This window comes from Plectropomus leopardus, chromosome 18 (assembly GCF_026936395.1).
Source record: "Plectropomus leopardus strain MGB_pleo_1.0 chromosome 18, ASM2693639v1, whole genome shotgun sequence".
Taxonomy (NCBI): domain Eukaryota; kingdom Metazoa; phylum Chordata; class Actinopteri; order Perciformes; family Serranidae; genus Plectropomus; species Plectropomus leopardus.
This window is the reverse complement of record NC_142193.1, coordinates 10569396-10580787: the sequence shown is the minus strand read 5'-3', so window position 1 is coordinate 10580787 and position 11392 is coordinate 10569396. Positions and strand designations below refer to the sequence as shown.

At 41.2% G+C, this 11392-nt stretch overlaps 1 protein-coding gene across 1 annotated transcript in view; it reads right to left on the bottom strand.

Moving 5' to 3' along the window:
- Positions 1–290: 290 nt before the first annotated feature.
- Positions 291–11392, bottom strand: part of asic2 (acid sensing ion channel subunit 2) — a 144149-nt gene continuing 133047 nt past the window's right edge. The window contains exons 6-10 of the mRNA XM_088091153.1: positions 11123–11276; positions 10070–10161; positions 6939–7018; positions 6207–6275; positions 291–2321 (exon numbers count right to left, since the gene is read on the bottom strand). Coding sequence (XP_087947279.1) covers positions 2220–2321; positions 6207–6275; positions 6939–7018; positions 10070–10161; positions 11123–11276 — 497 coding nt within the window. The 3' untranslated portion in view covers positions 291–2219. The remainder of the gene's footprint in view (positions 2322–6206; positions 6276–6938; positions 7019–10069; positions 10162–11122; positions 11277–11392) is intronic.

Genomic DNA, 11392 nt, shown 5'->3' with positions numbered 1-11392 from the left:
TTCTCCTTGTTGCATTTAGTGCTGCTTGAAAAAGGACAAATGTGCTTGACTATGGTTGAAGTTTTACCTTGAAAATATGTAAATTTCCTGGGATTCCCGAGATAGCATGATAACTCCTACTACCGCCTTTCAGGAAATATATCAATTCCCTGTGAGCATGTTAGCATGCTGACATTAGCATGTCTTTTACATTATGTCTTTACAAAAGCAGTTTGAACTGCCTTCTCCTTGAAAGATGCAATGCAAATAAACTCGCCTTCCTCAGCTGCGCCACAACAGGACACCGCATCTGCAAAACAACTTTTTAATTTAATTGTTTCACATTAAAAACACACACTGTATGCTGCATCACAAAATGAGAAAATGCTGTCCTGCGGTAACAATTGAAGCCAAAGTAGAGAGAAGAATCAGCCATTGTCGCTGCCACCAAGAGAAGCGAGTTAGGTTCGTCTCACACCCCTGCAGGTCGACTGAGGATTGTGTTTGTCTGAAGCCACGACATGAGATAGCACACACAGACAGCAGGTTGAGCCACAGATGGGAAATCATAATTCAAACAGTCTCACAAAAGCATTTGAATTCATTCCTACCTGTAATGTACATCACCATGATGACAGAGACCGAGCTAGGATGATCATGGACTTGGATACACTTATTCTTCCACATGTTCTCACACAAGCTTTTGGTGTAAAGTCATATATATGTAGCTGTTGTTTGAAGGTTCAGATAGACCTGTATCGGAAAGGAAGCCTGGCGCTGAGAGCAAAATGTGTCCCTTGTTTTTAGCATGACATTCAATTACCCTCTAAATGCTACAGCAACATTCTCACCTACTGAGAGTAACTATATAAAAAAATGTAATTTCTGGAACTGGAGTTGATGTTTTAGCAAATAGATTAGATCTGCTTCAGGCATGTCTGCATGATACCCGTTTTTATGAGGAAAAAAAACAGATATTTACACCATATCACAGAAGACCCGCAATCAAAAAAAAAAAAAAAAATACAGGCTCCTTGCAGTGCTTTAATCATTTCTGTAATCATGAAACTGTTTAAAATCTTTAAGCCCATTTTTTCTCTTTTTTTGGACAAAATTATGCCACCCTTGATAAAGTGGTAATAGTGGTCTGAAATATCAGGCATTCTCCTGATGAAATAATGGTTTAACATCACTCAGGTCATATTCGTTTGTTGTAGCGTTTTGCTGTCTGTCTGACAGGCAAATAAATTTGAATTCTACCTCACTTAGCTGGGTGCTGCAGTGAGGTGCGGCAGCCAGAAGCCAGTCATTTATTCATATAAATTAACAGTGCAAGTGTGACATCCCTTTAAAGATGTCTGTAGGGAACAGCTTAACACCCCGGGAGTCACGTAGCAAACATGCCTTTCAGTAAACTGACTAAACTGAAACTGACAGGTGGAAAAAAATATGCAAAAAGCTGGCTGCAAAAAGATCAGATTTCACTCTGTTCTCAGGGAACAAATGTGTTTTTTTCCCCTCAGTAATGCACAAACATCACCAATCTCCTTCCCCTTCAAGATAATTCACTAAAAAAATGACAAACTGCTCATTACAATAGATTTTCGAAAGATTGGTCTCTTCTGAACTATGATTTCAAACAACCATATGTTCAATCTGTACATTCGAAGTTTCTCACCTGGGCCCTTGTCACAGGCCTGTCCTGCAGATAGAGAGAGAGACAAATGGCACACATGTACAGTAAAGCAACACTGCAGTCCAGCATCAGCAGAGAGAGCAAGATAGATCAACGCATGCAGTTCAAAACCAATTTTGTACAGTTCATTTGGCAGTGAGCAACATAATATGTGTTTGTTATATAGATATGCTGCACAGGGGTGAGTCCCTGTTAAGGGTAGCTGTCCCACCCAGTCTCTGGTTTTCTGTGTGCATGAATGTGGAGACACAACCCCACTGCAGGTCTGGCACAGCGGAGGCCACGCTCCCACCACAGTACAGTGTGGGGTGACAGAGAGGGCCGATAAGTCCAGCCGACAGCTCTTTAATCCCCATTAGTGCCTCAGACGGGGCGGTGTGACAGAGCGCAGCGCTGTCCTTAGGCCAATCCCTGTTCTTGTCCTCGTGTCCTCCCCTCCCCTGTTAGGGTCCTGCAGGATGCCCTAACAAAGGATGTAGCGCCACCTAGTAGAGGCAGCCTCTGCATGTGTGTGGCTCTGAGGGGCAGGCAGGGAGGGAGGGCCTCAGCAGGCAATCTCCTCCAGGGTGCCCAGCGTTGTCTGCAGGGGAACTGTCACAGTGTGGCTGATGGACTCCGAGTGGTTGGCCACGGGGTCACAGGAACTCTGGGGAAAAACAAACGAAAGATTGAAAGTGTTTTAGTGCCCGGTCAGACAAGAGAGTGATGAAGCAGAATTCATTTGGAATTCCTGTTGAAGTGGTGACCACTTGTGGAGCTGATTGCCATGCTACTTTGGCTGGAGAGCTAGCCACTGACATGCTAACTAGCCGGCAACATGTTAGCACTTCAGTCAAAGTAGCTTGGCCATTCACAAGACATTAAGTTGACATGTTTTATTCAAGAGATTTTTGTTTTTACCATTGACTCCTTTTTCCCATGACTGTAATGGAGCAGTTAAATACTCTAACCTCTACTAATATTCTGCTACTCTAATGTGCAGTGGTGGGAGAGCTACTTTGAAAACATAGCTTTGCCAGCTAATTACTTCACACTGGGAGAAGTTAAACTACAGAAAAGCTATCCAGGGTTTCCCACACATTTATTAATTTGTGGCGGCCCGCCATGATTAAACCATCTGCCACCTCAGTAAGATTTTCTATTTTTGAAACTGGACAATTTATTAGGAGTGCTATTCTCATTCAGTTATTCATTGCACCACACTCTCAGATCGCAATGTGCCCTCTGGCTATAGATGAAGCAGCAGAGTATCATCCACTTTGAAAGTAAAAATTAATCCTTCATTCTGCTGGGTCTAAAGGTTTGCAATCATTGGCAGCCGCTGCTCCTCTCATCCAACATTCTGATCAGCTCTGAAAAGATCGACAGATCAACTGTCTACCTCTTAGTCACAAACTGCTGCTGAGAAAAAAAAAAAACCTCATGGAGAGCTCCACCTCCATTCACAGACCCGCAAAAGCCTCCAAACAGACACATAACAATACAGATAGCATGCAAAAGCTTCTTTAACCAAATACTAATGAACAGCACTATACAACAGTTTATCCGACCAAGCAATCTGATTGGTCGAGGGGCATTCCATGAGTGCTAATGTACAGGACTACATCACTGGGACTTTTAACTATGCTGTATCACTCCACCTTACAGCTGTATTAAACCGCTAATTAGGCATACATTAACAGTCTGTGGTTATCTGACATCACTGTAGATGTATCAGTGTTTAAAGAACAAGAAAATCCCTTCTGACCAGTAGAAACTCTCAAAAAATACCTGAGCTGTGGCAGCCTCTAGCTCACCTGGTACAGTGTGCGCCCCTTATGCAGAGGCCTTTGCAGCGGCCCAGGTTCAATTCCAGCCTGTTGCCCTTTGTTGTATGTCATTCCCCCTCTCTCACCTACATTTCCTGTCATTCTACAGCTGTCCTATCAATAAAGGGAAAAACCCTCAAAAAATAATCTTTAAAAAAAATCATAAATACCTGAGCAAATGCAAAAGCCTTTCACCAGCAAACCCAGGAGGGGAGCAGCTGTCAAAGATGGGATTTGGTATACCGCCTTTTCCTGGGAGTAAACCAGCTGTCAAAGAAGTTACAAGGATGTGCAGTGTGGCAGGGACACAATCGTCTGACACCAAACACAGCCCGAGAGCCACCACCATACCCAAACTGTCTGATACGGGACTCGTGGTGACGGAGATCATGGCAGTAAGTGGACACACGTTGGAGCAACGTATTGTCTGATCATACTAACTCATCTGAAAGAAACAGACTGCTGAAGCCAGTGTTAACAGACTCTTATTTCACTGGAAACACACAAATAAATGTAGATAATACTAAGCAGCTGGCCTGTGCATAATATGTAGACTGAGCTTCCAGAGAATAGCAAGCTGGTGTGTTGGAAAATATTTGTTAGGGGTAATGACTGTCAGTTCCAGCGGTTGCGGAAATATCTGAGCAGAAAAAATCATTAAATAAACAATCAAACCATTACCTGTTGTTGCTTATTACTATTACTAATAAATGTCATTTGCTGAACGTTTGTAGAAAAGCAATATCACACGCCTCCCTCCTACGAAGAAATCACAGCCATGATGATATACAGTACAACAGCACTCCCTCCCATGTGATATTGCTTAAATGACCAAAACTTCTGACTAACTGTGGTCAAAAGAGGTTTAATTAAAGTAAAGAGGCAATGGTAAAAAAATGATGCACAGGGGTGTTGCATCCATCAGTTTTTTTCAGCCAATTCTAATTTAGCTATGGCACTAATTACTTTAAAAAAATTAAACAAAAACAATCCAGACTTTTTGGTAATCGGTTCCTCATTTCCCCCCATTGTCAAGCCCCTGATAAAACAAAACTTTCCAGCCTTTTTAGACTTTCTGCCTCCCTACAGTTTGCAGTTGGTTATCAATTTAAATGTGTGTCAAAAGTTCACTAAAACTGAGCTTGTTCTGGAACATTTTGTACCAACAAATCCACTGATCTGAGATAAAATAGGATAATCTTTTATTGGTCTCACAGTGAGTAAATTTGCATTGTTACAGCAGCAGAGGGCATAGTGCAAAACTTTCAGAGATTAAATTTAAGTGCATTTATTTTCGGAAAAAGCATACCAGATTTATTTATTTATATAGTTATGCTTATTTAGCAGAGTGCTACTTCTGAATTGGCAGCCGCTTCATCCATCCAGCCATCAGTGGCACATACACTGCTGCTGGGCTACCTACTGACTAGTGATGTCTAGTGATATTCTTTCAGGTGTGCAGATGACACTTCTCAGTGACTACCCTGCAAATACCGTTATGCAAATGCCAGTCCAACCCATGGGCAGATTATGAGCCAGTGGGCCCCTGGGCACAGATATGTGAGAGGCCCCCCACCACCTCTCCTACATGACAGGAAGACACATAAGACTTTTCTACTCAGAGATTGCACCATAGGGCTGCTAAGAAGTCCCTTTTTTACACTGCCTTTGCATTTTTACACAGAACCAAACAACGCTGCTTCACTGTGTGATTTTAGACAGCACGCCAGCATTGCGGAAACAAAAGAGGCGTGGCGAGCATGACCTTTTACACAACAGCATCGGCCTCTGTGACATACAGTATAACATCAGCATCAGCATGGCTTTACAAACAAAAAATCTGATCTTGTCTTCTGTTCGAATGGTAAGGAGCGCCTGAAACTCATTGCTTCTTTTAAAAACACACCTCAGTGCAGGGCTGTTACTAATTCTGTTTGCGGCTTAAAGGTGAAACTTTTCTTTCCATCTTCTCCGCCAATATACCCTTTATACAAAATGGCAAGGTGGCATACAGGCTCTATTTTCCCACCTTGGACCGTGAGTGTAAAAGAAGGTACAGACTTTGCAGTGAATTTTCCTCTTTTTTGTTGTTTGCATGTTCTTGTAGTTGTTATGCATCTTATTGTGGTTTTGTGTGTCTTTGTATTTACTATGTGTCCCTTTGTTGCTGTTTTGCCCCTTTTTGTGGTTATTTGCAGCTCCTTTGTATTTTTTGTTGTCTTTTTGCCTCTTTGTGGTCATTTTGAGTGTCCTTCTGGCTGAAACATATTAATTTGAGTGACATTTTGCAGCTGAAGGACAGTCAGGCCCTGACACTTTCGGCTGTTGGGTCTGTGCTCCCTAGGACTGTTCAGTATTCCATTCATGCCCCAACCTTCTCCTTGGACTGCAGATTTTGTTATTGTTGATTTAACTGAAGTTTGATGTTCATGCATGAATTTATTAAGGTGTTATTGGTTGCTCCCAACAGAGTTGGATTCTTTGAGAGCTCCTTCAAAAAGCAGAGCTTTTCCTGCCAAATTGGCATGCTACCGTCTGGCCGTACACAGTTTTAGATTTGGGAGTATGCTCTTTCTTGCATGCTTGTGTGGAGGGGGTGAAGATAGGGCAAGGTTTTTGTATGCATGGTCGAAGTGAGTGAAATTACACTCAATTTACACGCTCCACTTACACAGCACTCTACAAGGAAGATTGACAAGTGAGGGGTTAAAGGCCGCTCTTACCACATCCTCTCCATGACTTTCCTCCTCCTCCTCTCTGCTCAGTAAATCCAGTAGTCTGTCCTTCACCACCTGCAGATTGGGAAATAACAGTCAAAGAGGCATCATTCAGCCTGTTACAGAGGATCTCTGTGAACACTTTTTGAAATTACTGACTGTACAGGAACATCTGACTACAGAGTTAAAAAAAACAATTAGGTGGCCATCACAACTGTGCCATCACAATTATTTCAGCATGCAAGCTGTTAAAAGCTTCAGAGCTGCTTATGTCAGCGACATGAAGGTGTCTTATCCCCATTACTCCATTATGGCTATTAAATAGAGAAAAAAATCTCTTGAAAATTACTTTTTCTGTGTATTTCCACAGGACCCTTGGGGCGGTGAACACTATTATGTTTTTCTCAGAGCCCTGTGCAGCTGAAAGCAACAGGAGGAGCTCTGTGGAGGGCTACACAGTGAAGCAAAGGGAATGGAAAAGCACCAGCACACCTTCATCTCAGCCAAAGTAAATCTAGTTCTTTTCTGCTTTTTGCATCGGTGACACTGTCGCTGTTGTCAGCTTTCATGGTCAACACTCTAACCACCACTCCACTGAAACACTAAAAAAACAAGAGCTATCAAAGTTTACAGCACAAAAGCTGTAGGAGCCTGTAGAGGAGTGTTGGTGTGTGGGAATAATTAGATGTTTCAACAGTTATGTGAGAATAAAAGTGTGAACAGCAAACTGAGACTGACCTCATAAGCATAGTCAAACAGCTCTAGGATGGTGAGGATGCTGGCTCCAATAAACAGACCCATCTGGCCTCCAATATCACCTGCAGAAGGCCACAGTAACACAGAAAGGAGTGAAAAGAAAGTAAAACAAGTTTAGCTTATATGTCTATTATATGTCTGTTAAGTGTTGTACGACAGCACATATCAAACTTAATTGTGCAGGATATAATAAACTGCAGGTAAGCGTCCATAGCACAGGCACAATTAAAAACTCCAAGGTATCCTGATGATTTGAAAATAACAAGCTCTTAAAATGACACTCCGCTTTGTGTCAAGGTGTTTCTGTGCCTACACAACAGCTCATTAGAGTTCTGCAGAGGACCACAACTGTGCCCAAAACTCACTCCCAACCCATGCCTTTACAACCTGACTCAACTGAACCCAACTGGTAATGCCAGATGTGACAAACCATAACTATGTTCTTGCTTTATTCTATCCATTACTGACCATTAGCTTGTAAGGCTAGTGCATCTGATTTTCTGTACAGACTTTGTTTACAGCTGCTGGAAGCGAGTCAAATGTGACAAACCATAACTATATTTTTTCTTTATTCTCTCCATAACTGACCATTAGCATCAAGGCTAGTGTATTTGATTTTCTGTACAGATTGTGTTTACAGCTGCTGGAAGCGAGTCAAAGTGTACTCGCAGCAGATGACATGGGTTTCTCAAAGGGCGCCATGGCTACACATTCCAGACATGACGTCTGCACATTGGACAACATTCAGACAGAATCCCTCCAAATACATATGACTCAGAGGGAGCAAAAAGACATTTCAAAGCACATCTGATGCCTCGGGTCTGGCTGTGGGCTAGCTCTTGTTCCAGACAGTGGCTGGACACTTTGAAAAGTTGCTGGCTAGCCCAGTATCTGTTTTCACACTGTTATGTTTTCTGCATTTGCCACTCCTGCTGTAGCAATAAAGCTTGTACTTTTAATTAACAACTTATCAGCCAATGTTTTATTTTCTTTCCATAATAACTAAATTTTCACATCAGTGATGTTCATGTAGCCCATAGGATAACAAGAATGTGACTATACAACAAATATCACATAAATATATGTTCTTCAGTCACAATTATACAGATAACTTAAAGCTGTGAGGGAGGGGTATACCCAAGCCTGCATTATTAGACCAATAGTGGCAGATCAACCAACCTCAACAAAGTTTTGTTTTTGTTTACATGGTGGTTTCATCCACTGTTGAGGGAGGTTCTAGCCATGTGATTTTACTGATATCCAGATGCTAATGCTGTCATTCACAGCCCTACCGTGCTTCACAGGTTGTAAACAGCTGTTGACTGCTGGGAATTAATAAGTTGTTTGGCTGTTTTAGGGTCCAAAAATCTGGTTGTTCATGCACTGACTGCGGCTTTACTTTACAGTAGCCCCTTATACATTGCCTGTTTATGGCGAGAATATTGCACTGTTATACTGCGTCAATGTTCTGTATAAAAGGTGCAATCTCAGAATGGAGGGACAGAGTTGTCTCTCCTTTGAGCTGGAAAAGGAGGTGTAAAAACACAGGAGATTTTAAAAAACAGGTAAGAGTTGTTAACAGCCAACTCAAATAAATAGTACAGCGGCGTGAATGTTGTAAATTAAGAAAAGAATGAGGTTACTCTTACTCTCTGAACAGAGTACAAGATCAGCTGCCATATAACAGAAACACTAAATGATTTTTATTGCCATGTAATGTTATTGTTATTGTTTATAAAGAAGCTGTTGAGGCATATGTTATATGTCACACTGGAGGCCGACACTGCTGTGTTACACATCATGCCTCTTTTGATTCTGCTATGCCAGCATGCTATCTATAATCACAGAATAGAGCCACATGATGTTGTTTGATTCTGTGTAAAAATGTGAAGGCAGTGTTAAGCAGGGATTGTCTAGCAGCCCTAAACCACCATCTCTGTGTAACAAAGGGCTTGTGTTTCACTCTTCATTGGAGATTGTGTTGAAGTAGAGGGACTTCCTGATGAAATACATTTGAAATCAACAAAGCCCAAATCTGGTCCAGTGAAACAATTCTAAACTTGATTGCTTGCTTATTTCTGTCAGTTTAGAGTCAGGTAGTAATAAGTGTAAGGTCTCAAGTAACCTGGAATGTATCACATGTGGCTATGGTTATTTGCCATTTTTGGGGGTCTACATCTACCTCATTCCCAGAGGATTTGAAAAGGTTACTGCTCTCAATGGACTAGTCAATACTAAAACAAAATGAAAGCAACACAGTCAAGAATAAAAACAAGAGAGTGCAATGAGATTTTTGTGGGGAGGCTCAGTGGTGCCCCCAAAAAATTTTCATAGGAGAAAATCATGGGTGGCACATCAGAAACAAAAGACATAACTGAATATTTTAAATTCTACTTTGCTGATTAAGTATAAAGGCTAGTTGAAAACTATGCAATTTAAAGAGTTAATGAATTACATACTGATGCACTTTGGTTCCATATTTTACAATTAATGTTACTAATCATGAAATGTGCATACACTAATGCTTGGACATTTAACATTTTGAGTTCAACAACAATGCTGTTTTAATGGCTAACGTATCTGTATATATACGTCACTGTTCTTCAAATGAGCTGTTTATCCTTTTCCTTAAAAAGACAAATATACAGCTTAAATTTGAATGAGTTGGTTGATTGTAAGACATTTACAAAAACAAGATTACTACAGTGTAAAAAACACCACACAGTGGCTTCCCATACTACACAAATGAAAGTCATGAAGGGGGCAGCGATTCCTTCAGAATGGCTGCGGCACACCCAGGCAGCGCCACTGAAGAGGCTAATTGCAATATTTTTATTTTTAGATGCTGTAACTTCAATAAAGAACTGACAAAATTGTGGAATTTATCTCCCTGCCAGTGAAATCACAACATTTCACAGTGCCAACATTTTGTTGATGACTTGTCATGCACGCCGTGACCATCCAATCAGGTATCTTTAAATTATCTTATCTAAATCTGCTGCCATGAGTCAGGGTGGGCCATTTCTCATCAGAATTTGAAAAGCAGCATGACTGTGTCTAACATAGACTGGATCTAGGTTTGTAAAATGAGGGTAACATTAAGTAAAACTCACCCAACAAGCCCGCCACCTCGTAAGCTTTCTTTTGCTCGATGGTCTCATAGTTCAAAGCCTCAAAGAACACATCCAACACCAAGATGTTGTCTCTGCAAAAGACAAAATTGGGCATTAGTACTAATAAACCCGATGAAAGGCGATCAATTGGCAAGCAGCAGAATTAGAAAGTCATCCATTTCCTGCAGAGCTGAGCAACCAGGGAGACACAAACATCATGTGGGAGGAGGAGACGAGCGCTTCAGTGGCTCAGCTTCTCACAGAGATTCCTGTACTTTAAATTCTTCATTAAAAAGGACTATAGGAGACGATGTGGGCAGCAAAGAGCCTGGGGTCCTCTCTGTGGTGAGTTTGTATGTTTTTACGTTTTAATGTGTGTTTTCTGTGGGTGCTCAGCTTTTCTCCACATCAAGTACAGTGGAGACTCTAACTTGTGGGTTGGTGTAAATGTAAATGCTTGCCGTCATGGTGTATTGACTATGAATTAATGCAGTAAAAATGCCTCCAAAGTTATCAGCTGCACTGGAGCCACACTGATTAAAATTTCCCTGTTTGTTTTTGAAAAGTCTGAAACACTACATCGGATTCACAATTTGTTCTTAACCCCTTGTGAATTAGTTTTGTTCTTAAATTGGAAAAAAACAACTATGAATGGTTTGTCATTAACACGAAGAAATAAAGGAGCTAAATATCTTTTTGGTATTTTGTCACCATCAGTTTTGTTTTATTTTTATTTAATGGCCTTCAGCAAAGGACAAATCACATTAAGGATCAGTGCGAATCAGTTACAAGTGGTTCCAACTGCTCATTTCTATCATCAATCATTCTGCAAAAGATTCAACCATTAAATAAACACAAAAGCTATTAATGAAGTTTAAATCTGTGCGCGAAAGTTTTAGAAATGTGCCCCATTGATTGGTTCAATGAGCAGGTTTAGAGAAAATTTATTCACAGATATTTCTATAATAATTCTAAGCCATTAGCACTTCAGGAATTTAAATTATCATCCTAACATTACAAGCAGTACCAGAGCATAATTTGGTGGCTACTTACGTGATGTACTTCTCTGACTTGTTGAACTTCTTCTGCAGGTAGCGGGCTGACGTCTTGCTGGGGATTTTGACCATGGATAGCTCCTTGTTGTAGCGGGTCATGTTGCACGGTGTCCTGCACATGCAGTTACTGCTCTCCACAGCCGACAATTTAGCTTTACGCAGGATGGGGGCGATGGGGAGGAGAGAGGCGTAAAAATCGAGGGGGCAAGGGGGGTGGATTGAAATGTGGCGGGATGGGTTGAGGTTGATGAACACAAGGAAAAATGCT